Source organism: Pseudophryne corroboree, chromosome 10, assembly GCF_028390025.1.
Source record: "Pseudophryne corroboree isolate aPseCor3 chromosome 10, aPseCor3.hap2, whole genome shotgun sequence".
Lineage (NCBI taxonomy): Eukaryota > Metazoa > Chordata > Amphibia > Anura > Myobatrachidae > Pseudophryne > Pseudophryne corroboree.
The window spans coordinates 250,897,636-250,925,563 of record NC_086453.1 but is presented as its reverse complement, the minus strand read 5'-3'; the positions used below and the strand labels follow the sequence as shown (position 1 = coordinate 250,925,563).

Here is a 27,928-nt window from a genome sequence, read left to right as displayed (position 1 = left end):
ATTATCCTGGTTTGGAGCTGTGTAGGTTTACTGGGAGTTCTCACATTATGCGCAATCCATTATAGTGAAAGAACCTGTCTCTAGCTCATATTTTATCTGTTCTTCAAGCAGGATGATAATTATTACTTAGGTGACAACAGTTCCCCTTTCAATAGAAAACATTAGGAGGACCTCCCTAGGAACCTCATTAGGTCCATCAATATAAAGGAGGCACCTTTAGAATTTCTTACTACTTAACCACCTTTTTTCCAAGGATGCAAGATTTCGGTATGCTGCTGCGCACTGCCTGCTCCCTTCCTTGAGGACAGCTTTGGGACATCCCCAGTGTTCCAGCATCCTCCATTGGATCAATGAGGGACACTGGACACCCTCCATGTGATCTTTGTGTTTCTTGGTTTTGCATCATGATGTTATTATTTGAACAGTGTTGGTTTCCCTTTTTTCCTGTACTGCTTTTCTGGCTTTGTTAGAAAAAAACTGAAGAATACAGGCAGCTGGGGTATAGAGGGTGAGGGGCCAAGTTCAAACCATTTCAGTTTTAATGTTCCAGGCTCCTCACACCACTCGCCATATCCCCCATTGTTCCAGTGTCCCCCATTGGGTGAAGAGGAAAATATTTTTATGGCAAATATAACCATCTCACTTTTGTGGAGATGTTACACTCCCAAACTGCATTTTTAGTAATCTTCATATGTACAGTATTTTCTGAATAAGGAATTATCAAGCAATTAACTTTTTCCTTGTTTACACCACAAGACTGGAGACATTGAGTTATTGAGCCTATCTTACAGGTTCCTATACAAAAACAAAGAGCTGATTAGGAGGAAGCGGGAGGAGATCAGGAAACTGAACAGATGCTGCGATGACCTCCATCAGAAGTTGGAAAGGTAAACTAAGGTCAATAACCATTTCCTGCACTAAACATAAATGTCAGAATACAAATACAAAAACAAGAGAACTGTGGAAAGTCACTATGTATTTATTTCTCTTTATATACCACATCTGTTCTATAGGTTATACTGCGAGAACACAAATTATATTATGAAGATAATCTCACTAAACCACAGTTTTGAAAGGCAGTCTACATTATAATAATAATTGTATTTTTAGTGCTTTTCTCCAATAGTATTCAAGTGGCAGATAGCATGGACATATTTTCTCAAACTACAGAAACCATGAATATAAAACAAAGGCCCGGCATCTGGGTCATCTGTTCCAAGCATTATTCATCCTTCCCATGAAGTATCCAAGTGAGGCAGCCATTTTAGGCATACTACATAGGATTACAATGGGCAGAATAGGCAATTCCTGGAAGAGATGACATATACTGGCAGAGATAAAAAATACTGTACTACACACACATCCTATATAAAGCTAAAAAATCCCCACAGCTGCTATTCTATGTACTGCAGCAAGAGGTGCTGATTATTCTTCACAGGTGTAACACAAAGAATGCACTCTAGATGCCGCTAATCCCTGCAGTCCTACTCCTCTCCCCACTCTCCCTCCATGAGGATCCAGGCTGGGGTGACTCTTACCTGAGCTCAAGCTGCTCTGAAAGTAGGATATGACAAGTATGAAGGAGCCCAGATAGGTGGCAGGGACCACCACCACCACCTTGCTTCTCCAAATGCTGTGTAGTAAACCAGTCGAGGCTGAGTGTGTGCTGAGACTGGCAACTCATTGCTTGGCCTGCTCTCTACTTACTTGGCCAGGGAGCCTGCTCAGGAATGTTCCATCAAACAAATGGGGCAGATGTATTAACCTGGAGAAGGCATAAGGATGTGATAAACCAGTGATCTGTGCAAGGTGAAAAACGCACCAGCCAATCAGCTCCAATATGTAAATTAACAGTTAGGATCTGATTGGATGGTGCCTTTATCACCTTGCACATATCACTGGTTTATCACTTCCTTATGCCTTCTCCAGGTTAATACATCTGCCCCAATGCTTGAGGGGGGATGATGCCCAGCCAGGACTGCAAATCACTTCCTGCACAAATGGTCACTGTCTGATGGGAGATATGACACTCATACCGCTTTCACATCGCAAACCCTGCTTTTGAAACGGTTCTTTAAACGGTTCTTAAAACAGGTCTGAGCAGTTAAACCCCCTTCACATCGCATGTTGTAACTGGTATATTACCGTTTCATTACCGTTTTAGTACCTTTCACACTGAACACGTTTCTCCCATAGAAAACAGTGGTTGTCATTTTAAATGGACTTTTCTGGCCCACACATTATTAATAATTATTAATAATTTGGCTAGTCGTACGATGGAACCCAGCAGCTTTAAGCATCTTTACCATGTTTTTGTAGATTACTGCATCCTTCACTGTCCTAGTGATTTGTCTAGCAATTTCTTCATCCCCTCTCATCCTAAGCAGCTCCCTAACCTCCTCATCACTCCAATTTGCCATTTTAAACTGTATTCTGTATAATAAAATGCTTCTTCACTCTTGTGTGTTTCCTCCAGTTTATTTCCTGCTTCTGCCTGGTGACATCACGCATGGAGACAGCCTATCACCTTCTGTGCTTTGGAAATACCGTTTCTGAGCCTTTCACATTGCACAATGACCCTGCTTTTTAACAGTTTTAAAATACCAGTAATCTGTAACCAGTAAATTCAAAGTGGCCCTTTCACACCGCAGTTAGAACCGTTTTGGAAGGCTTAAAAAACGGCAATTTACCGGGTTATTGCTGCGGTGTGAATGGGGTATCACTGTCATCTTTCGATCAGTGCGCTCCTGGGAAGCAGCCTGTGCCTGTAGCATGATGTGCCCTTTCCCCGGCAGCTCTAAATTAGCGGCAGCAGTCACTAACAAGCGCAGCTACAGCCTGTGCAAAGTTACCAAGCCAGTGCCCATGGCCACCTGTACACCTAACAGGCATCAACGTGCTGCCTTTCATTTCATTCAGGAAGTGCACGCGGGTGAGGGCGGCAGGGGAGGCTAAATCTCAAATAACACACAAAGAAAAGTCACCTTGGGCCCGCCAGGCCCTAGATAGCTGCTGTTGTTGTCTAGTGGTAAATCCACTACTGATTCTAAGGATGCGGCCATAATTTGTTAAATTGGCCCAACTGTGCTTGCATGTCACATTTTGTTGGAGGATTCCGGTGAGGCAAGCTCATTTTGAGCAAATATTGTGCTGGACAAAAGGTTTTGGCACAATTAGAGATCTGTTGGAACACAGCAAACTAGTCTTTTTTAGGGGAGATTGAATTACCACAGCAAATTACCTCAGGTAATAACGGGAGGTAGCCTCGGGCATTACTATTCAATTAGCAGACGTCTCTTGTCAGGCTTGGTAAGGCCCGATAACTTAATGTGTTAATGGGCATTAACTCACAGAATCCATGAAACTTCACTGACTCGTGCATTAAGCCCATTGCGGCATTTGTTAATCCCCAAGGTATTGGGCATTTGACTGCTGTCTTTAGGACTAATTGTATAGCATCTACCTATAAATAATACCTATAAAGTAAATTGTGTGTGTGTACCGAAAAATGGACATGGACACATCCCAGAAAGGGCGTAGTCACTGAAAATGGGGTGTGCCAACATGACACGCCACCTGTTTCACATCACACTGGGAACATTCTTTTCAATTCCACATGCACCTAACCTCACAATGTGGAACCTCTGAAGAAATGTATCCTATAAAGCAGGGGTGGTCAGACTTTTGGGACCTGGGATCTACTTTTTGTTCATTTACTTACCGGTGATCTACCGGCATCAAATAACACCAATAATAACGCTCACATTTAAAAATAGCATTAATAATGATGCTATCAAATAACAGCACCAATAATAATGCGCACAATTAAAAATAGCATTAAGAATGACAACATCAAATAACCCCCCTCTGTGCAAATCCCCCTCTTTGCAGATCCCCCCCTTGTGCAGATCTCCCCTTCCACTCCCCTGCATAATAGCCCCCTGTACAATAATCCCCTCTGTACAGATCCTCCACCCTTTGCTGATCCCCCCTTTTGTAAAAAAAAAAACATTTGTGAAGATACCACGCTCTGTGCAGATCCCCCCCTTTGCAGATCGTTCCTCCCCTTGTGAAGAAACCCTCCTTTGCATAACTTACCTGACAAGTTGTCACGCTGCCGAGCTTCAGTCCTGCATCTCCCCGCAATCACAGCTCCCGCTTTCACACTGCATGGCCTCCCGCTGGCTGCTACATCAAACTGGATCCAACCAGCACCCAGGCCCGTCACATTGCGGGTGACGAAATTACGTCACCCGCACACTGCATCATTGGGAACTATAAAGAGAACCAGCGGTGGCAGGCTCCTTACAGTTATTTTCTGTTAAGACTGTTGCGATTTACTGGCGGATGCTCCGCGAGCTACTGGTAGATCGCGATCTACCTTTTGGCCACCTCTGCTATAAAGCATACGGTGGCCTCAGTCGGTATTCACTATTCATGTAGGACATTGCATCGTCCAGAAGATGCCTGTTTGCGTAGAAATATTAACAAAGTCAGCATCCTACAACAGCGGTTCAACCAGTCTCACATCCTGCCCCCTGTGTCACATCCTGCCTTTTAGGCACACAATCTCCGCCTGCGTCTCTCAACCACACCATCTCCCCCACATGTCGTCTCTCAGTCACAGTTACACCATCACTCACCCCCACGTCGTCTCTCAGCACACTATCACATTCCATGTCTCTGTCGTCGTCCCCCACACACACAATCTAAGCCTCTCATGTGTCATCGTCGTTCTCCCTCCCACTCCTAAGCCTCTCCTGTCTCATGGTGGAGGGCGGGAGGATGGCTCGGTGGCAGCGCAATGGTGAAGGGCGGGGATGACGGGCATAGTCCCGGTGGATGGGCGCATTGGTGGCATAGTGGGGCAAGCGGGCCCTGCAGGTGTCTGTGGTGCCCCCTCTGCTGGGGGAACTTGCAGATAATAATAAGGTGAGGGGGATGTACCTGGCAGGAATGCGTAGCACAGGGGGGCGGGGGGTACAGCCACTTAACTCCCGTCTGGCAAAGAAGAGCTGGGAGTAGAGGCTGCTACCGGGGCAACTGCATCGCACCTGAGCGCCCTGTGATGGCATGTGTGCCCCCCAGGCACCTGAAACCCGGACTGCAGGCCTTGCACCGCGACCTGTCCTCTACCTTGTCCAGTGCTTCGCTCATCAGACAGCAACGCTCCCAATAGCTAGCAGGCATGGTGGAGGATGGCTCGGTGGCGGCACGATGGTGGAGGGCGGGGAGGACAGGGGCAGCGTGTACGCAATAGTGCTTGTGGTGCCCCCCAATGCTCGTCCTGCCACGGTGCCCAGGGCACGTGACCTGCGCGCCCTATGCTAGTTACACCTCTGCCCCACAGTTGTCTTACACCAGTTTTAACAGGTGCTTCACTTCACTATTTTGTGTTGTTGGAGACCCTTCTTGTTCCACCGGCTACTGTGTAAGAAGCACACACTCCCACAACACACAAAACTTCACTCACCAAATCAGAACATGTTTGTGATAGAGATATATATATATATATATATATATATATAAAAAATAAAATGTATTTATTTTTATTGTTTTTTTCCATATACTCATTCATTCAAGTGATGCATATACCAGTGTTCTGTTGTATTGCTCAGGTACCTACAGTACGGTTCTGGTCCCAATCGATGTCCTCTTCCTGATATGCTTCAATATGTGCTGGAGTTCGCTAACACAAAGTCTGCAGCAAGAAGCCGTGCTGTGGATGTGACTGGGAAATCCAAGCTTGCAACAGATGACTGTGGCTCTTCTGATACTCAACCACAAGAAAATGGGTAATTTAATTTATAGTAAAATGCAAACCTATAAAATAGATGTTCTAGCTAACCTTGTAAATGAAGTGCCGCACAGCCAAAAGCCATTTCCTAGATGCTATTTGATGTGGATTACAAAGCCTTATCTTCATTTGTTCTCTAGATTTGTTTTGCTTTTTATTTTACTGTGTTGTTTAATAGGCCTGGATCTAAGTTAGATTGTTTAAAATAAAAGCTGCTTTTCTCTTACTGAGATAATTCCAGGAGTAAAGCATGCTCCACATTTGCATTGCAGAATTATACAAATCAATGCACAGTTTCCACTGATGTTTCTGTAAATAACTGTACATAAAAGTACATTCTCATATCCACAGAGGAATACACACATTATACATTATACATGGAATGGAGAGCGACACTTTTTTTTTTTTTTTTTTTTTTTGGTATATTGTTTAGCTTGTTACACTTTTTAATTGTGATGTTTGAGGTATTAGGGTAGCAAATAGCAATTTTAGAGACCTATTATAATATATTAATTATCCTTCAATTTTGTACTGCAATTCCTAAAGAGAGCCGCATTATAAAAACAAAGAAGACATTGAATAAAAGTGTTTTTATTGATGTAGATTTAAAAAGGGACTTATTACCCATATATTTAAGCAATAAAGTCCTTATAACTATGCCAAAATAATATTCAGTGTAATATATAGAGTTAAACCATGAAGACCTACTTCCTCTGTGTATCTGTTAGACTAATTTGGCTATTAAACAAATTCAGTGTTAATGACATATTTGCAGTAAGCCACTGAGATTTCACAATATCCATATGTCACTTTGTATAGTGAGAACCTATCCACATAAAAACTGGAATTAATGGTAATCATAAACAGTAGTCTTTTGATGAACACAGGGATACAAAGTGGTAAACAGTAGTCCTTCTCCTGTGCCTCGTTTGGGACTGATTATTTATCTGATATGCTGTGGTATATGATGTGCAATATGGGAAGTCAGCTCTTTCTTACTTGCGGGCATAGTTATCACAATGCGGATGAGTTGTGATAAATATGACCAAAATTGTATTGAAATAATTGAATATATTGCAAGATTGTATCAATAATTGCATGCAGGGTCAGAGATTGTGAGAAAGGGCTGTCCCTGCAACTCTGCTTCACACACTTCACACTGTACGGTGTCATTGGTGGGGGGTGTGCCACCATTTTCTTCACTCTGGAGACATGTCCAGCACTCCCAGAGATTCTGGACCGCCCCTGCAGAGACTGTTCGCACTTGGTGTCACTCCCTCGGATAGTAACACCTGGTGCGATCCGCACCCCTCTAGTGACTGAACTTACGTTGCCCCTTGATCTTCCATGCCTTTTAAATTAAGTCTTGGCCGCATGAAGTTATCATAACTATAGTTAGAATTACATCCATTCTGTTGGTAGGAGATGCAGTTAAAATGGCGGCTGTCTGGATCCTGGAATTCACGAGACCGACACCAAGATTGCGACAGCCCGTGAAATACTGTCAGACGGAATGCTGACCACCTGCCTGTGGCGAGTGAAGTGAGCCACCGGACCCGAAGCGCAGAGAGCAAAGCGAGCCCACACAGGGACTCTCTGCCTTGCTGCCAGCATGCCGCTGTCTGTATACTGACAGCCGGCATCCCTTCTGTCAATAAATCATACCGAACCCTTAGCAGTTACACTTGAAGCAACAGTCAGTCTGTGTTTGTGAACTATTAACCACATATCTAGCTATAGAGTTTTGAACAGAAAGAAAATCTGCCAGCAGGAAACTGCTTATACGGATAGTGCAGCCAAATATGCTATGAGTTTGAAAATCGTGGATTAGTATTTTATTCTTGTGAGATATTAGACTAAACGGGGAAAAAAATAAGTGAATATGATTTTACTTTAACAGTTTGTGTCATGATCATTGTCCTTCTTTTTTTAAAAAAAGCACCTGATGATTTCCTATTCATTTTTGTAGTGCATTAGGACAATACTTAGAGCAGGAACCTCTGTTGTACTAATACCCCTTATTTGTGAGTATATGTGACTATAACAAGTTGTTCCTGGAAAAAGGTGGAAATCTTTATTTGTGTTCTGATTTGTATAGTGTGATAACCAATGGATATGGTGAAAATTTGGACAGTGACGATTCCACAGTTTCCAGCCCTGAATCAGAAAATGCTTCTCTGTCGCCTTACTCCTCTTCTGCAGAAGTACCAGCTCCCCATACGGTTACTAAGGAAGAACTGCAGTCTGTGGAAGCCTGCTTGCAGAGGTGGAGAGCTGAAGTAGAACAGGACATGCAAGGTCAGGTGGGACATAGTTTGGGAAGCTTATGTTAATTGCCATATGTAAATTGCCATTAAATAGATATAACTGAAAATATATTTTCTGCTTATTGGGCACGTAGCGACAAAAGCAGAGTGTTTAAGGATGGCTTTATGCGTACTAACCAGTCACATCGCTATCTGACGAGCCCACACGTGCGCTGTCGGACCCAAATCTGTGCCTAATGAGGTGTTGCAGTTTCTGCAAGATCTCATGCATGTGCATTGGGCCAGCCAGGAGCAATGACAGTGCTGATACACTACTGGACTTGCATAGATCCCTGGAAGTTTTCTTTCCCCCGTTATGGTGGCTGAGATGCTATAAGGGGTATTCAACTAAGTGCCGTTTTTTTCAACTGGTCGAAAAAACGCACTAATTCAACACAGGGTTTTCAGTTGTGGGCATTTTCGCACGTTTTTTAATCCACTTTCACCCATGTTATTTCACAAATTTTTTATTTTTTTTTAATTGGCATGTGCGAAAATTGTTCTGAAAAATGGGTGAAAAAACGCCCGCGAATTCCCCAAAACGTGTATTAGTGGTGAATTCGCTGATACAAGTGGTTTTCACCAGTGCCGAATTTTTCAACCAGTCGAAAAAACGCCAAGGGCATTGAATAGGTCGAATGTAAATTCGACAAAAAAAATGGGTGAAAAGTGCAGTTTTTTCGACTGGTCGAAAAACGTCACTAATTCAATACCCCCCTATAGATTTCTGCTTCACCTGGGCAAAGCAGGAGCTACATTTCCGACATGATGTGTGTGGTAATGATACATCTCCCCCTATGTGCCGCAGGATCGGATTCTTTTGTACTGGGCTCCTTGTGGCTGCTATTTCATTTCATTTCATTTCATTTCATTTGACTTTAATTTGTTTAATTTCAATTAAATGTATTTTATTTTACTCCATTTTACTTCATTTTATTTAATGTGACTACAGATTACTGCATTTTGTGTGTCCTTCTGTAACAATTGCTAATTTGCAATGTCTCTTTGTATTGGGTTTTACTAATACAATTGCTTGTTCTCTTGCCCCTATATGCATTTGTATAATTTGTTCTGTTTTGTGGGTTCCTGACTGTATGTCATGGTTGTGGCATCTCATAAACATTGATGATAAGATGTATAGGTATCGTCTGTTTGCTGATCTGGAATAGAACAGAGAGCTGTTTCCAGGGAACTACCTTATACCAATGAAAGTGATGAAATGTGCCTGACCTTTATACAAGTTTTAAAAGCATAGAAATCAGCCAGAAAGAAAAGTTATACAGTTAGTAAAAGCCATAGAGGGGTTTGGCAAAGTGAATATATTAATGTTAGGTAATGGGGTAAAATGTAAGCTTCCCATATGGCTAGCAACAGCTTCGTCAGGGCTAGTGCAGAGAGTATATAGACACTTCTCCATAATAAATACACATGAAGTGGATGCTATATATCCTGAAGCTGTACTAATCCAGTACAATGATGAACCACCTGTCCACATAGGAATTGACATTGGTTTGTCACCTGCTTATTTCTTCAGACTTAAAGAATTCTATTGGCGATATTAGGAAGAGAGTTGAAGATATTTACGATGATCCTGATCTTCTACAGGTAATAATTAATCCAAATGTGTTTTTCTAAACAAACCATTCCTCTAAATAAATATTGCATAAAAAAAAAAAAAAGTTTAATTAACATTATACACGAGTGTGGTATGATATGTCGACGTGCAGCATGTAGCCACTTCCGATAGTCGACCTATCACCTCTGGTGGCCCAGTAGTGGCTTACTCCCAGGCTCTGACGTTCATGTGATTCTCACTTCTGGCATGACTGAGCGGCGTGCCGATGAGTACACCGTCCTATCACTGATCCCTACACATAACTCTAAGGGGTTGATCCAGTCACCTGCAGTGATCTTGTGGGTGCGAGTCACAGTGGCAGCACTTTACAGCAGCTCGAATTCACGCAGAAGTGCTCGCTACCCCATACAGGTCCGAGCAATTTTGTGCGAATTAGGGTGTTTTCAGCCCACAAAAGGTGCAATATTGGGTGCCCTTGCCGGCGTTGAAACTTTGCAGCAATGACACATCACACCCGTTGCATATAATTACGTTTTACCCTAACTATCTAGTACCTAACCCTTCCCTACCCTTAGAGCCCAACTTTACCCCTTCCATCCTGTAGCCTAACCCTTATGTCGACACTGAATGTCAGAATTTCACATTACCGGTATCCACCAACTGTCATTGGCTAGACTGTAGCACAGTGCCTAGGTGTGGTGTATTTTGTGTACAATGTAGACCGTCATTGATGACCTGTCAAGAGTATTAGAATGTCGACAAAACAAAGTTATTGGCAGATAAGGTGTATCCTGTACATGGGTTCTGAATCTTTCTGTGCAAGAGATGGGTAATATGGGCTTATGACAGCCTTCCATTTACCTGCTCTGTCACCATCTTTTGACCCTTAGGACATTATACCATTACCCTAATTTGTCTGATTTCCCTGCAACTAAACCAAATCGGGTCAGTTCAATCTTATACGTTGTGGTAATCAAGAAGGTGGAAGAGGAGTTAGATACAGTATATTAGTGGACAGAGACCCAAATGGCTGCATCAGTGTTTGTGTCTTTTTGATGTAGCCGCATCTGCAACTTTATTCTGATACTAGTAGAAGCCCTTCCTTGATGTACGTATGTGAATGTGCAAGGACTGGGACGCCCACTTTGTGTCTTTAGTCACAGCCATTGCACACACCACCAGCCCCTTGCTAGGTGCAGATTTTCCATCAGAGTATGACCTCCTATGTATGTGATTGTGTCTGAGTTCGTAACTAGTTTTGCAGCACGCCCGCGACATTCCCATAACACTGCCATAAAGACTGTCCTGTAACTCTGTATGCACAAACCATGGGACACTTGTGCTGTGTGACTTAAGATGTAATCACAACAACAGGCATGAACATAGGCATTGTGTCCAACTCCAAATCAGGCCCAAGCAGTGCTTCTGTATGCAACACACATACATGCAAGTTACATGTAATGAAGCTTTGTTTCTCTGACGTCCTAGTGGATGCTGGGAACTCCGTAAGGACCATGGGGAATAGCGGCTCCGCAGGAGACTGGGCACATCTAAAGAAAGCTTTAGGACTAACTGGTGTGCACTGGCTCCTCCCCCCATGACCCTCCTCCAAGCCTCAGTTAAATTTCTGTGCCGACGAGAAGGGTGCACACTAGGGGCTCTCCTGAGCTTCTTAGTGAAAGTTTTAGTTTAGGTTTGTTATTTTCAGTGAGACCTGCTGGCAACAGGCTCACTGCATCGAGGGACTAAGGGGAGAAGAAGCGAACTCACCTAAGTGGATTGGGCTTCTTGGCTACTGGACATTAGCTCCAGAGGGACGATCACAGGCCCAGCCTGGATGGGTCCCGGAGCCGCGCCGCCGGCCCCCTTACAGAGCCAGAAGAGCGAAGAGGTCCGGAAAAATCGGCGGCAGAAGACGTTCCTGTCTTCAATAAGGTAGCGCACAGCACTGCAGCTGTGCGCCATTGCTCTCAGCACACTTCATACTCCGGTCACTGAGGGTGCAGGGCGCTGGGGGGGGGCGCCCTGAGACGCAATAAAACATGATAAAAATACCTTACATGGCAAAAAATGCATCACATATAGCTCCTGGGCTATATGGATGCATTTAACCCCTGCCAGAATATACAGAAAAACGGGAGATAAGGCCGCCGAAAAGGGGGCGGAGCCTATCTCCTCAGCACACTGGCGCCATTTTTCCTCACAGCTCAGTTGGAGGGAAGCTCCCTGGCTCTTCCCTGCAGTCACTACACTACAGAAAGGGTTAAAAAAAGAGAGGGGGGCACTAATTAGGCGCAGTATTAAAACATACAGCAGCTATAAGGGGAAAAACACTTATATAAGGTTATCCCTGTATATATATATATAGCGCTCTGGTGTGTGCTGGCATACTCTCCCTCTGTCTCCCCAAAGGGCTAGTGGGGTCCTGTCCTCTATCAGAGCATTCCCTGTGTGTGTGCTGTGTGTCGGTACGTTTGTGTCGACATGTATGAGGAGAAAAATGATGTGGAGACGTAGCAGAGTGTCTGTAACAGTGATGTCACCCCCTAGGGGGTCGACACCTGAGTGGATGTACTGTTGAAAATTACGTGACCGTGTCAGCTCTATATAAAAAAACAGTGGTTGACATGAGACAGCCGGCTACTCAGCTTGTGCCTGTCCAGACGTCTCATAGGCCGTCAGGGGCTCTAAAGCGCCCGTTACCTCAGATGGCAGATACAGACGCCGACACGGATACTGACTCCTGTGTCGACGGTGAAGAGACAACCGTGATTTCCAGTAGGGCCACACGTTACATGATTGAGACAATGGAAAATGTTTTATACAATTCTGATAATACGAGTACCACCAAAAAGGGGTATTATGTTCGGTGAGGGAAAAACTACCTGTAGTTTTCCTGAATCTGAGAAATAAAATGAGGTGTGTGATGATGCGTGGGTTTCCCCCCGATAACAATTGATAAGTTCTTAAAAAGTATACCCTTTCCCGCCAGAGGTTAGGGTGCGTTGGGAAACACCCCCTAGGGGGGATAAGGCGCTCACACGCTTGTAAGAACAAGGGCTCTACCCTCTCATGAGATGGCCGCCCTTAAGGATCCTGCTGATAGAAAGCAGGAGGGTATCCAAAAATGTATTTACACACATACTGGTGTTATACTGCGACCAGCAATCGCCTCAGCCTGGAGGTGCAGTGCTGGGTTGGCATGGTCGGATTCCCTGACTGGAAATATTGATATCCTAGATAAGGATAGTATATTATTGCCTATAGAGCATTTAAAAGATGCATTTCTATATATGCATGATGCACAGCGGAATATTTGCCGACTGGCATCAAGTATAAGTGCGTTGTCCAATTCTACCAGTAAAATGGTCAGGTGATGCTGATTCCAAACGGCATTTGGAAGTATTGCCTTTGAAAGGGGACATTTGGGGTCGGTCTTTTAGACCTGGTGGCCACGGCAACAACTGGGAAATCCACGTTGTACCCCAGGTCGCCTCTCAAAATAAGACGCCGTATTATCAGGCGCAGTCCTTTGTTGGCAAGCGGACAAAAAGTTCCTCTTTTCTGCTCGTGACAGAGGGAGAGGAAAAAGGCTGAAGAGATTAGCCAGTTCCCAGGAACAGAAACCCTTTCCCGCCTCTGCCAAGCCCTCAGTATGACGCTAGGGCTTTACAAGCTCAGGCACGATGGGGGCCCGTTCTCAATGAATTTCAGTGCGCAGTGGGCTCACTCGCAAGTAGACCCCTGGATCCTTCAGGTAATATCTCAGGGGTACATATTGGAATTCGAGACGTCTCCCCCTCACCGTTTCCAAAAGTCGGCTTTACCGACGTCTCCCTCTGACAGGGAGGCAGTTTTGGAAGCCATTCACAAGCTGTATTCCCAGCAGGTGATAATCAAGGTACCCCTCCTGCAACAGGGAACGGGGTACTATTCCACACTATTGTGGTACCGAAGCCAGACGGCTCGGTGAGACCGATTCTATATCTAAAATCTAAAATCTTTGAACACTTACATACAGAGGTTCAAATTCAAGATTGAGTCACTCAGAGCAGTGATTGCGAACCTGGAAGAAGGGGACTACATGATGTCTCGGGACATCAAGGATGCTTACCTTCATGTCCCAATTTACCCTTCTCACCAAGGGTACCTCAGGTTTATGGTACAGAACTGTCACTATCAGTTCAGACGCTGCCGTATGGATGGTCCACGGCACCCCTGGTCTTTACCAAGGTAATGGCCGAAATGATGATAGAAGGGAATTTTAGTTATCCCTTACTTGGACGATTCCCTGATAAGGGTAAGATCCAGGGAACAGTTGGAAGTCGGTGTAGCACTATCTCAGGTAGTGTTGCGGCAGCACGATTGGATTCTCAATATTCCAAAATCGCAGCTGGTTCCGACGACTTGTCTTCTGTTTCCTAGGGATGATCCTGGACACAGTCCAGAAAAAAGGTGTTTCTCCCGGAAGAGAAAGCCAGGGAGTTATCCGAGCTAGTCAGGAACCTCCTAAAACCGAACCAAGTCTCAGTGCATCAATGCACAAGGGTTCTGGGTAAAAATGGTGGCTTCCTACGAAGCAATCCCATTCGTTAGATTCCACGCAAGAACTTTCCGGTGGAACCTGCTGGACAAATGGTCCGGGTCGCATTTTCAGATGCATCAGCGGATAACCCTGTCACCAAGGACAAGGGTGTCCATCCTGTGGTGGTTGCAGAGTGCTCATCTTCTAGAGGGCCGCAGATTCGGCATTCAGGACTGGGTCCTGGTGACCACGGATGCCAGCCTGCGAGGCTGGGGAGCAGTCACACAGGGAAGGAATATCCAGGGCTTAGGGTCAAGCCTGGATACATCACTTCACATAAATATCCTGAAGCTAAGGGCTATTTACAATGCTTTAAGCTTAGCAAGACCTCTGCTTCAAGGTCAGCCGGTGTTGATCCAGTCGGACAACATCATGGCAGTCACCCACGTAAACAAACAGGGTGGCACAAGAAGCAGGAGGGCAATGGCAGAAGCTGCAGGGATTCTTCGCTGGGCGGAAAATCATGTGATAGCACTGTCAACAGTATTCATTCTGGGAGTGGACAACTGGGAAGCAGACTTCCTCAGCACGACCTCCACCCGGGAGAGTGGGGACTTCACCCAGAAGTCGTCCACATGATTAAAAAACTCGACAGGTATTGCGCCAGGTCAAGAGACCCTCAGGCAATAGTTGTAGACGCTCTGGTAACACCATGGGTGTACCAGTCAGTGTATGTGTTCCCTCCTCTGCCTCTCATACCCAAGGTACTGAGATTGATAAGATGGAGAGGAGAAAGCACTATATTCGTGGCTCCGGATTGGCCAAGAAGGACTTGGTAACTGGAACTTCAAGAGATGCTCACGGAGGATCCGTGGCCTCTACCTCTAAGAAGGGACCTGCTCCAGCAAGGACCCTGTCTGTTCCAAGACTTACCGCGGCTGCGTTTGACGGCATGCCGGTTGAACACCGGATCCTGAAGGAAAAAAGGCATTCCGGATGAAGTCATCCATATCCTGATCTAAAGCCAGGAAGGATGTAACCGCAAAAACATTATCACCGCAGTTGGCGAAAATATGTTGCGTAGTGCGAGGCCAGTAAGGCCCGACGGGGGAAATTCAACTGGGTCGATTCCTACATTTCCTGCAAACAGGAGTGTCTATGGGCCTTGAAATTGGGGTCCATTAAGGTTCAGATTTCGGCCCTGTCAATTTTCTTCCAAAAAAGAACTAGCTTCAGTCCCTGAAGTTTAGACGTTTGTAAAAGGGGTACTGCATATACAGCCTCCTTTTGTGCCTCCAGTGGTAATTTGGGATCTCAATGTAGTTTGGGTTCCAAAAGTCACATTGGTTTGAACCACTTAAATCGGTGGAGTTAAAATATCTCACATGGAAAGTGGTCATGCTGTTGGCCCTGGCCTGGGCCAGGCGCGTGTCTGAATTGGCGGCTTTATCCTGTAAAAGCCCTTCTCTGATTTTCCATTCGGACAGGGCGAAATTGAGGACTCGTCCTCAGTTTCTCCCTAAGGTGGTTCCAGCGTTTTCACCTGAACCAACCTATTGTGGTGCCTGAGGCTACTAGGGACTTGGAGGAATCCAAGTTGCTGGATGTTGTCAGGGCCCTGAAAATATGTTTCCAGGACGGCTGGAGTCAGGAAATCTGACTCGCTGTTTATCCTGTATGCACCCAACAAGCTGGGTGCTCCTGCTTCTAAGCAGACTATTGCTCGTTGGATTTGTATTACAATTCAGCTTGCACATTCTGTGGCAGGCCTGCCACAGCTAAAATCTGTAAAAGCCCGTTCCACAAGGAAAGTGGGCTCATCTTGGGCGGCTGCCCGAGGGGTCTCGGCTTTACAACTTTGCCGAGCAGCTACTTGGTCAGGGGCAAACACGTTTGCTAAATTCTACAAATTTGATACCCTGGCTGAGGAGGACCTGGAGTTCTCTCATTCGGTGCTGCAGAGTCATCCGCTCTCTCCCGCCCGTTTGGGAGCTTTGGTATAATCCCCATGGTCCTTACGGAGTTCCCAGCATCCACTAGGACGTCAGAGAAAGAAAATAAGAATTTACTTACCGATAATTCTATTTCTCGTAGTCCGTAGTGGATGCTGGGCGCCCATCCCAAGTGCGGATTGTCTGCAAAAATCGGGTTATTATTGTTGGGAGCCATCTTTTCAGAGGCTCCTCTGTTATCATACTGTTAACTGGGTTCAGATCACAAGTTATACGGTGTGATTGGTGTGGCTGGTATGAGTCTTACCCGGGATTCAAAATCCTTCCTTATTGTGTACGCTCGTCCGGGCACAGTATCCTAACTGAGGCTTGGAGGAGGGTCATGGGGGGAGGAGCCAGTGCACACCAGTTAGTCCTAAAGCTTTCTTTAGATGTGCCCAGTCTCCTGCGGAGCCGCTATTCCCCATGGTCCTTACGGAGTTCCCAGCATCCACTACGGACTACGAGAAATAGAATTATCGGTAAGTAAATTCTTATTTTCTTGACTGAAGACCTGTATGATGGGGTCTGTAATACTTTGTAAGATTTGTGTGAAATGATTTTCTGGGCAGTGTACTGTATAAACTCCTAAACTAGCAATCTCTTAGTGTGCACTATGACACCAGCCTTATTTCAGAACCTAAACAGTCTGTGTCATGTTTCCGTTGCTTGCACTGGAAGACACGGCTAATGAGCGCAGCATGGGAGGTGTAGTGGAGTCAGGGACACATGAATGAAGCATGGCCTTGTGTCAGCAGCTGAGAATTCTCTCTGCGTAACACCTGAACTTGTGCTGATGGAGGCTGCCAAATCTGCTGCTCCTGTTGTCTTGCTGAAATGAGCTTATGTATCTATAAATAACAATAAAAAGACCATTCCAAAGCTGCGGCAGTACTGGTGCTGATGGTTTTAAATTTACTTCCATATACACAGACTCTTGACACAGAAATTAAAATCACTAAGGACCACCCCAACTTTACGTTACCATGAAAGTCATGCTGAGACTCAGATCCCCAAATAATCCCCCATGGGCAGCTTTACTAAGCTGTCCATTTGCTGGATGTTACCTTATGTACACTAATAGAGTTCATGCTTTCCTTTACTTAGACGGCCTCTCTCTTATTATAAACCTTGGTCGTATCACGGACTGTGTTTACATTTGTAATCTTTTATGTTGGTTATTTTACTCTTTCTTTGTTTATTAGATTAGTGCTTTAAACTATGCTTTTTATGTATATCTAAAAATATGCTTCCTCAGCTTCCATACAGGCTTCATGCAGTGCTGGTTCATGAAGGCCAGGCTAATGCTGGACATTACTGGGCTTATATATACAGCAATACTAGACAGTGCTGGCTGAAGTATAATGATATCTCGGTGACGGAGGCTACCTGGGAAGAGCTGGAAAGAGATTCTTATGGAGGAATGCGGAACGCCAGTGCTTACTGTCTCATGTACATAAATAATAAGCTCCCATATCTTATTGCAGGTAAGAGATCTCAAGCATTTTGTCCTAAATACTAACTTTGTTCTGTAGGTTTTCTCAATCTAGATTATTTTCTAAATCAAGCAAGACTTTCAGAAGACCATGTTCCTTACCTTAAACCAGAACCTAATGCAACTGTATCATGTTTCATTTGATCTTTGCACAGACCATGAAACTGGACAACTGGAGGATAAAATCAACACCCTACCACTTGGCTTTGTACATTACGTTAGAGATGACAACCTAAGGTTTGAACATGAAGTGGAAGAATGGGAAGAGGCTCATTCCTGCAAGATCCCCCAGATGGACCCTGTTACTTCAGCAGACGAGCTCTCTTCTCATTGTGATGGTAAGCCCTTACTACAGCTGCACAGACCTAGGGTACGCTTATAGGGTTGTGGTATGATTTGTCAGTAGTTGTCAGGTCGACATGAGAATGTTGACATGGTTGAACTGTCAACATGCTTCAGGATCCTGGTTTCACGTGTGGTGTACACTTCTCGGTCAGTGCTCCGATGCTCCAGCATTCCGGTGAGTATTAAACCCCCTACCCCTGACCCTCCCCCTAGACTATAACCTCCCCACACAGCCTAATCCTAACCCTCCCAGTGGAGTCTAACCCTAACCATCGCCATCTTCGGGATATTGCGAACACGTGGACAATCTGAGTATGTTGACATGGTGCCTGCTGACATTTTGAACCGTGACGACATTGTGGTGTCGACATTTTCTCTAACGTCCTAAGTGGATGCTGGGGACTCCGTAAGGACCATGGGGAATAGCGGCTCCGCAGGAGACTGGGCACATCTACAGAAAGCTTTAGGACTATCTGGTGTGCACTGGCTCCTCCCCCCATGACCCTCCTCCAAGCCTCAGTTAGATCTCTGTGCCCGAACGAGAAGGGTGCACACTAGGGGCTCTCCTGAGCTTCTTAGTGAATGTTTTAGATTAGGTTTTTTATTTTCAGTGAGACCTGCTGGCAACAGGCTCACTGCATCGAGGGACTAAGGGGAGAAGAAGCGAACTCACCTGCGTGCAGAGTGGATTGGGCTTCTTAGGCTACTGGACATTAGCTCCAGAGGGACGATCACAGGCCCAGCTTGGATGGGTCCCAGAGCCGCGCCGCCGGCCCCCTTACAGAGCCAGAAGGCAGAAGAGGTCCGGAAAATCGGCGGCAGAAGACGTCCTGTCTTCAACAAGGTAGCGCACAGCACTGCAGCTGTGCGCCATTGCTCTCAGCACACTTCACACTTCGGTCACTGAGGGTGCAGGGCGCTGGGGGGGGGGGCGCCCTGAGACGCAATAAAAACACCTTGGATGGCAAAAAAAATGCATCACATATAGCTCCTGGGCTATATGGATGCATTTAACCCCTGCCAGAATCCATAAAAAAGCAGGAGAAAAGTCCGCAAAAAAAGGGGCGGAGCCTATCTCAGCACACTGGCGCCATTTTCCCTCACAGCTCCGTTGGAGGGAAGCTCCCTGTCTCTCCCCTGCAGTCACTACACTACAGAAAGGGTTAAAAAAAGAGAGGGGGGCACTAATTGGGCGCAGTATTAACTATACAGCAGCTATAAGGGGAAAAACACTTATATAAGGTTATCCCTGTGTATATATATAGCGCTCTGGTGTGTGCTGGCAAACTCTCCCTCTGTCTCCCCAAAGGGCTAGTGGGGTCCTGTCCTCTATCAGAGCATTCCCTGTGTGTGTGCTGTATGTCGGTACTTTTGTGTCGACATGTATGAGGAGAAAAATGATGTGGAGACGGAGCAGATTGCCTGTAATAGTGATGTCACCCCCTAGGGGGTCGACACCTGAGTGGATGAACTGTTGGAAGGAATTACGTGACAGTGTCAGCTCTGTATAAAAGACAGTGGTTGACATGAGACAGCCGGCTACTCAGCTTGTGCCTGTCCAGACGTCTCATAGGCCGTCAGGGGCTCTAAAGCGCCCGTTACCTCAGATGGCAGATATAGATGCCGACACGGATACTGACTCCAGTGTCGACGGTGAAGAGACGAATGTGACTTCCAGTAGGGCCACACGTTACATGATTGAGGCAATGAAAAATGTTTTACACATTTCTGATAATACGAGTGCCACCAAAAAAAAGGGGTATTATGTTCGGTGAGGAAAAACTACCTGTAGTTTTCCTGAATCTGAGAAATTAAATGAGGTGTGTGATGATGCGTGGGTTTCCCCCGATAACAACGGATAATTTCTAAAATGTTATTGGCATTATATTCTTTCCCGCCAGAGGTTAGGGTGCGTTGGGAAACACCCCCTAGGGGGGATAAAGCGCTCACACGCTTGTAAGGGCTCTACCTTCGCCTGAGATGGCCGCCCTTAAGGATCCTGCTGATAGAAAGCAGGAGGGTATCCTAAAAGGTATTTACACACATACTGGTGTTATACTGCGACCAGCAATCGCCTCAGCCTGGATGTGCAGTGCTGGGTTGGCGTGGTCGGATTCCCTGACTGAAAATATTGATACCCTAGATAGGGACAGTATATTTTTGCCTATAGAGCATTTAAAAGATGCATTTTTATATATGCGTGATGCACAGCGGAATATTTGCCGACTGGCATCAAGTCTAAGCGCGTTGTCCATTTCTACCAGTAGAGGGTTATGGACACGTCAGTGGTCAGGTGATGCGGATTCCAAACGGCATTTGGAAGTATTGCTTTATTAAGGGAGGAGTTATTTGGGGTCGGTCTTTCAGACCTGGTGGCCACGGCAACAGCTGGGAATTCCACGTTTGTACCCCAGGTCGCCTCTCAACATGAGAAGACGCCGTATTATCAGGCGCAGTCTTTTCGTGGACAACCGGGCAAAAGGTTCCTCATTTCTGCCCCGTGACAGAGGGAGAGGAAAAAGGCTGCAGAAATCAGCCAGTTCCCAGGAACAGAAACCCTCTCCCGCCTCTGCCAAGCCCTCAGTATACGCTGGGGCTTTACAAGCAGAATCAGGCACGGTGGGGGGCCCGTCTCAATGAATTTCAGCGCGCAGTGGGCTCACTCGCAAGTAGACCCCTGGATCCTTCAGGTGATATCTCAGGGGTACAAATTAGAATTCGAGACGTCTCCCCCTCGCCGTTTCCTAAAGTCGGCTTTACCGATGTCTCCTTCTGACAGGGAGACAGTTTTGGAAGCCATTCACAAGCTGTATTCCCAGCAGGTGATAATCAAGATACCCCTCCTGCAACAGGGAACGGGGTATTATTCCACACTGTTGTGGTACCGAAGCTGGACGGCTCGGTGAGACCGATTCTAAATCTAAAATCTTTGAACACTTACGTACAGAGGTTCAAATTCAAGATTGAGTCACTCAGAGCAGTGATTGCGAACCTGGAAGAAGGGGACTACATGATGTCTCGGGACATCAAGGATGCTTACCTTCATGTCAAAATTTACCCTTCTCACCAAGGGTACCTCAGGTTTATGGTACAGAACTGTCACTATCAGTTCAGACGCTGCCGTATGGATGGTACACGGCACCCCGGGTCTTTACCAAGGTAATGGCCGAAATGATGATATTCCTTCGAAGGAAGTGAATTTTAGTTATCCCTTCCTTGGACAATTCCCTGATAAGGGTAAGATCCAGGGAACAGTTGGAGGTCGGTGTAGCACTATCTCAGGTAGTGTTGCGGCAGCACGATTGGATTCTCAATATTCCAAAATCGCACCTGGTTCCGACGACGTGTCTTCTGTTCCTAGGGATGATCCTGGACACAGTCCAGAAAAAGGTGTTTCTCCCGGAGGAGAAAGCTAGGGAGTTATCCGAGCTAGTCAGGAACCTCCTAAAACCGAGCCAAGTCTCAGTGCATCAATGCACAAGGGTTCTGGGTAAAATGGTGGCTTCCTACGAAGCAATCCCATTCGGCAGATTCCACGCAAGAACTTTCCAGTGGGACCTGCTGGACAAATGGTCCGGATCGCATCTTCAGATGCATCAGTGGATATCCCTGTCACCAAGGACAAGGGTGTCCCTCCTGTGGTGGTTGCAGAGTGCTCATCTTCTAGAGGGCCGCAGATTAGGCATTCAGGACTGGGTCCTGGTGACCACGGATGCCAGCCTGCGAGGCTGGGGAGCAGTCACACAGGGAAGGAATATCCAGGGCTTATGGTCAAGCCTGGAGACATCACTTCACATAAATATCCTGAAGCTAAGGGACATTTACAATGCTCTAAGCTTAGCAAGACCTCTGCTTCAAGGTCAGCCGGTGTTGATCCAGTCGGACAACATCACGGCAGTCACCCACGTAAACAGACAGGGTGGCACAAGAAGCAGGAGGGCAATGGCAGAAGCTGCAAGGATTCTTCGCTGGGTGGAAAATCATGTGATAGCACTGTCAGCAGTATTCATTCCGGGAGTGGACAACTGGGAAGCAGACTTCCTCAGCACGACCTCCACCCGGGAGAGTGGGGACTTCACCCAGAAGTCTTCCACATGATTAAAAACTCGACGGGTATTGCGCCAGGTCCAGGGACCCTCAGGCAATAAGCTGTAGACGCTCTGGTAACACCGTGGGTGTACCAGTCAGGGTATGTGTTCCCTCCTCTGCCTCTCATACCCAAGGTACTGAGATTGATAAGATGGAGAGGAGTAAGCACTATATTCGTGGTTCCGGATTGGCCAAGAAGGACTTGGTAACCGGAACTTCAAGAGATGCTCACGAAGGATCCGTGGCCTCTACCTCTAAGAAGGGACCTGCTCCAGCAAGGACCCTGTCTGTTCCAAGACTTACCGCGGCTGCGTTTGACGGCATGGCGGTTGAACGCCGGATCCTGAAGGAAAAAAGGCATTCCGGATGAAGTCATCCCTATCCTGATCAAAGCCAGGAAGGATGTAACCGCAAAAACATTATCACCGCAATTGGCGAAAATATGTTGCGTGGTGCGAGGCCAGTAAGGCCCGACGGAGGAAATTCAACTGGGTCGATTCCTACATTTCCTGCAAACAGGAGTGTCTATGGGCCTGAAATTGGGGTCCATTAAGGTTCAAATTTCGTTCCTGTCAATTTTCTTCCAAAAAGAACTAGCTTCAGTCCCTGAAGTTCAGACGTTTGTAAAAGGGGTACTGCATATACAGCCTCCTTTTGTGCCTCCAGTGGCACTTTGGGATCTCAATGTAGTTTTGGGTTCCAAAAGTCACATTGGTTTGAACCACTTAAATCGGTGGAGTTAAAATATCTCACATGGAAAGTGGTCATGCTGTTGGCCCTGGCCTGGGCCAGGCGCGTGTCAGAATTGGCGGCTTTATCCTGAAAAAGCCCTTATCTGATTTTCCATTCGGACAGGGCGGAATTGAGGACTCGTCCTCAGTTTCTCCCCAAGGTGGTTTCAGCGTCTCACCTGAACCAACCTATTGGTGGTGCCTGCGGCTACTAGGGACTTGGAGGCCTCCAAGTTGCTAGACGTTGTCAGTGCCCTGAAAATATATGTTTCCAGGACGGCTGGAGTCAGGAAATCTGACTCGCTGTTTATCCTGTGTGCACCCAACAAGCTGGGTGCTCCTGCTTCTAAGCAGACTATTGCTCGTTGGATTTGTAGTACAATTCAGCTTGCACATTCTGTGGCAGGCCTGCCACAGCCAAAAATCTGTAAATGCCCACTCCACAAGGAAGGTGGGCTCATCTTGGGCGGCTGCCCGAGGGGTCTCGGCTTTACAACTTTGCCGAGCAGCTACTTGGTCAGGAGCAAATACGTTTGTAAAATTCTACAAAATTGATATCCTGGCTGAGGAGGACCTGGAGTTCTCTCATTTGGTGCTGCAGAGTCATCCGCACTCTCCCGCCCGTTTGGGAGCTTTGGTATAATCCCCATGGTCCTTACGGAGTCCCCAGCATCCACTTAAAACGTTAGAGAAAATAAGAATTTACTTACCGATAATTCTATTTCTCATAGTCCGTAGTGGATGCTGGGCGCCCATCCCAAGTGCGGATTGTCTGCAATACTTGTACATAGTTATTGTTACAAAAATCGGGTTATTATTGTTGTGAGCCATCTTTCAGAGGCTCCTCTGTTATCATGCTGTTAACTGGGTTCAGATCACAGGTTATACGGTGTGATTGGTGTGGCTGGTATGAGTCTTACCCGGGATTCAAAATCCTTCCTTATTGTGTACGCTCGTCCGGGCACAGTATCCTAACTGAGGCTTGGAGGAGGGTCATGGGGGGAGGAGCCAGTGCACACCAGATAGTCCTAAAGCTTTCTTTAGATGTGCCCAGTCTCCTGCGGAGCCGCTATTCCCCATGGTCCTTACGGAGTCCCCAGCATCCACTACGGACTATGAGAAATAGAATTATCGGTAAGTAAATTCTTATTATTGTCAGCATGGACTGGAGACCGTTTGTAGGAAGATGTTTAAATCCTGGAGGAGCCTAAATGATCTTCTTTATCCTAATGAGAATGTTTGCCAATTTTTCAGCCACCCCTCTGTGTTGTGAGCACTGTACCAGATCCCTGTCATCAGAGCACGCCATGATGGCCAAAGAACAGACGGCGCTCGCCATAACCAGGATTGCTGGCGCATATGAAAAAAATGGTGTGGAGGCTGCACTGAGTGAGGTACGTGGAGGTGACTTTATATGTAACAATAGGGTATGGCTTCTAATACTTTACCTTTTATATAAAGCCAGTTTTTTGCCAAATAAATGTTTTTAGCCAGTCTTTCTGTTTCTCTGTTCTTACCTGCTGTGAAAACATGAATGACAGCCTCATCCTTTACTTATTTTCATGAGAAATGCCTTCAGATTGCCAAAAATATCTTTCTGTATAATCGTTTGTTCTGGTCACGTTGCAGTCTCCTTTTGGGAGGCCGGAGAGACAACCGTGTGGCCTGTAGAGATGTAGCTGTGCACTGTGATGCTGGTTTGTTACTATTGCCACACTTAAGGGACTGCGTTTTAACTGCAGTGACCAGGAAATCATCATCATATTGTTACATTTCATAAATAAACCTCTCCTGACTGTCACTGTCATTCAATTTGTGCAGCCCTATTAATGTGGGAAAAATGTAAATTGCTGCTTATCTTGGGTACAAAGTATTAAGGGGCTCATTCTGAGTCAGACACAGCCTCATCCATAGCTGCACCTGTGGCCGGTCGCTCACCTTGTACAAAGCTCTCCCTGGTGTACATCTGTTTGTTTAAGTGTTTAAGGACTGAGACACCCACTTGCAGCATCCATAGACTCAGAAATACCTTCTCCCTGCGTGTGCCTGAAATTACATCTGCAGCTTTGTAAGGACACAGTTGCAACGCTCCACTGCATCCACCGCTTCACTGTATCCGTCATAGGCAGTGCGTCTCACTCAGAATCAGACCCTAAATATGTTCTTTAGCAAAGGGTTGACGCCAATGTACTAGAAGAAGGGTTGGTTTTAATTTTAAGTTTGATTTAACTGAAAATGGTGTGCTGTACAGTATACTTCTATATACAAGTGTCAGGCTGAGGAGCAGATGACACAAGTACTGCACACGGTGACTGTGTCACTGGAGTGCCTTTCTCCAAGCCAGTCAGTGACGCCAAAAATAGCAGCAAGGGTCGTCCCTCTCCTACCTGCTGCTTGTATATCACATATATAAAATATAAGCATTCAGGTGCAACAATATATCAATATGCAATTATATTTACTATAAGCCGCTCCTAAAATAGGATCATTCTGTTACCCCACAAAAAAGAAACCATCTCAATATAGTTATGTACTCGCTTAGCGATAATTTCTACCTATACAAAGAACCCAACAACTGCCTGAACGAGCGCTTAGGAAGGATAAATACTTCTAAAAAAATATACTTTTCTGCTGCGGGGTACACTGGGCTCCACAAGGATTGGACAATGGGGTGTAGAGTAGGATCTTGATCCAAGGCACCAACAGGCTCAAAGCTTTGACTGTTCCCAGAATGCACAGCGCCAGCTCCTCTATAACCCCGCCTCCCTGCACAGGAGCTCAGTTTTGTAAGTTGGTGCTGCAGTAAGCAGGCACATAACAGAGGGGCTGCTCCAGGCAGCCCTAAAAAGAGCTTTTTTTGTGAGATAAAAGTGAAGACTTCAAGGGCAGCAGCGGTGGTAAATGTCAGGAGACATTCACTGCTGCAGCTCCAGCTCTCCCCAGCGGCGCTGTACACTCCCGAGCCATGGTTGCCGGGTAACTACAGCGGAGGCTCCGGTTTTCTTCACATTAGACACACACGGCTGGGGCTCTCCAGGATTGCGTGGCCGCGCTTCGGAAGGTGGTAAGTGGGGCCCGCTTGCGGGACCCGGTGTTTATTGCGATCCGGCGCGGTCAGTGGGAGGCGGGCCCCGCGCGCTGGCGGTGGACACTGTGGCAGTACAGGCGATCCCACTAGATCACCAGGGCATGGGCGCAGGTCAGGTTTTCTCTCTAAACCGATTTTTATATCGCCCACAGTACCCGGTGGTTTTGCCATCAGGGGGATAAGGCTTAGACCTGAAGCCCCTCCCCAGCCCCAGGGCGCCATTTCTAGCAAGTGTTCCCGCCCTGGAGCTGCATCTCTGTCTTTTCCTTACTCCCTGTCAGTGTCTGCGGCGCCATTATCCCTCAGCTCACTGTTCCTGGGACTGCTTGGGCAAATCCTCCTATGTAAAGCCGCCTGGTTGTCAGCGCTGTGCCTTTACATGACACTTAAGTATTCTACCTGCCTTTTTAGACAGTGATAGTTAAGAAAGAGTGCATTTAGTCAGGGTTTTATAGTACAATTACCCTGTGATATACATCCAGTTCTTACTGTGTACTGTTATATCTATTGTTATATAGCTGTGTAAGCTAGTCCAGTGCAGTATTATTGTCAGTAATAACCTCTGCATTGTACAAACTGTGACTTTCTGTGTGTGCATTTGATAGCTGAGTGGTGTCCATTTCGTGTCTTTCACTTCACTTGCTATCCCTATATTCTATAACCTGAGGGGGCTTGGTGCGTCAGGTTTTATCTAATATAGGATTTTCACAAAGATATACTGTATTACGTATTTTTCTCTGTGATTTAATCACCATATCTCTCCTTTATCTCTGCTAGTGCTGACTACACTGCGCAAGGGTTTGGGTTTAGAGGTATAGTGCTGCTGATAATTGTACTGTGTTACCTCATACTGCAAGTTATATCATGTCTGCTTCTGAGGGTAACGGTTCTGGGGCTGAACACACTGCCGGTGTTGCTGAAGCCACAGACCCATATGAGGAGAATATAGCAGCTGTGGGCTCTGGTTGTGGGGGCTCCTTGCTCCCCAGTGGGACTGTGGCAACGGAGGCACATACTGACCCACTGTGGGCCACCTTTTCCACGCTTCTGCATACGCTAGTTCATAAACTAACACTCCCTATGGGACCCCCAATGCCGGTACAACCGTATGTGGTCCCTGCAGCTAACCCGTGGGCGGACGATTTATCTGCTCAATTAAAGAAGTTGAACCAGTCCCTGACTAATAAAAAGTCTGACCATCGCTCGCCTAAGTCCAAGGGGTCCTCTAAGCGAGCGCTTGTCTACTCACAATCCACTGCTGTCACTGACACCTCGTCTGATGAAGACGGCACGTACACTGACCCCACAGGTTCTGACTCCGATACGGCTGATGGGGAGGGTAGTTCACATGTGGATGTTCCTGATCTTTTGGAGGCTATTAAGTTAATTCCCCAGATTATGGATGATCCCGAGCCATCCGTCCCTCCTAAGAAACCAGATAGGTTCAAGCGTCAGAAGGTGGTTAAACAAGTTTTACCTCACTCTGACCACCTAGTGGATATACGTCAAGAACCCTGGGAAAACCCGGGTACGAAGTTTGTGCCTCAAAAGAAGATGCTGGTTTGCTATCCCCTCGCGCCAGAGCTGTCTAAGAATTGGGAAACGCCTCCTCCAGTGGACTCACATGTGGCTAGGATGGTGGTTTCCTCAGCTCTGCCTGTCACTACCGTCACGTCTCTAAAAGAGCCTACGGATAAGCGTGTGGAGGGTTGTCTGAAAGCGATTTACACCCTCACGGGTGCTGCGCAAAGACCCACTATTGCAGCTACATGGGCTGCCGAGGCTATTGAAGCATGGGCCTTGGAGTTAGAATCTCCTCTGACCATGCTAGACAATGCTTGTCATATATTGTCACAGCTTCTCGCTATATTAAAGAGGCGGCTTCTGATGCCAGTATCCTAGCAGCCAAGGCCTCTACTACGTCAGTCCTGGCTCGCCGGATATTGTGGCTGAGATCCTGGTCTGTGGATCTGGACTCTAGAAAA

At 46.3% G+C, this 27,928-nt stretch overlaps 1 protein-coding gene across 3 annotated transcripts in view; it reads left to right on the top strand.

Annotated features, from left to right (window-relative positions):
- Positions 1-27,928, top strand: part of USP28 (ubiquitin specific peptidase 28) — a 230,216-nt gene that overhangs the window by 144,180 nt on the left and 58,108 nt on the right. For all 3 annotated transcript variants that reach the window (XM_063943189.1, XM_063943188.1, XM_063943190.1), the window contains exons 12-18: positions 792-887; positions 5,619-5,795; positions 7,896-8,095; positions 9,638-9,708; positions 17,454-17,682; positions 17,846-18,028; positions 24,110-24,249. In XM_063943189.1, the coding sequence (XP_063799259.1) occupies positions 792-887; positions 5,619-5,795; positions 7,896-8,095; positions 9,638-9,708; positions 17,454-17,682; positions 17,846-18,028; positions 24,110-24,249 (1,096 nt within the window). The remainder of the gene's footprint in view (positions 1-791; positions 888-5,618; positions 5,796-7,895; positions 8,096-9,637; positions 9,709-17,453; positions 17,683-17,845; positions 18,029-24,109; positions 24,250-27,928) is intronic.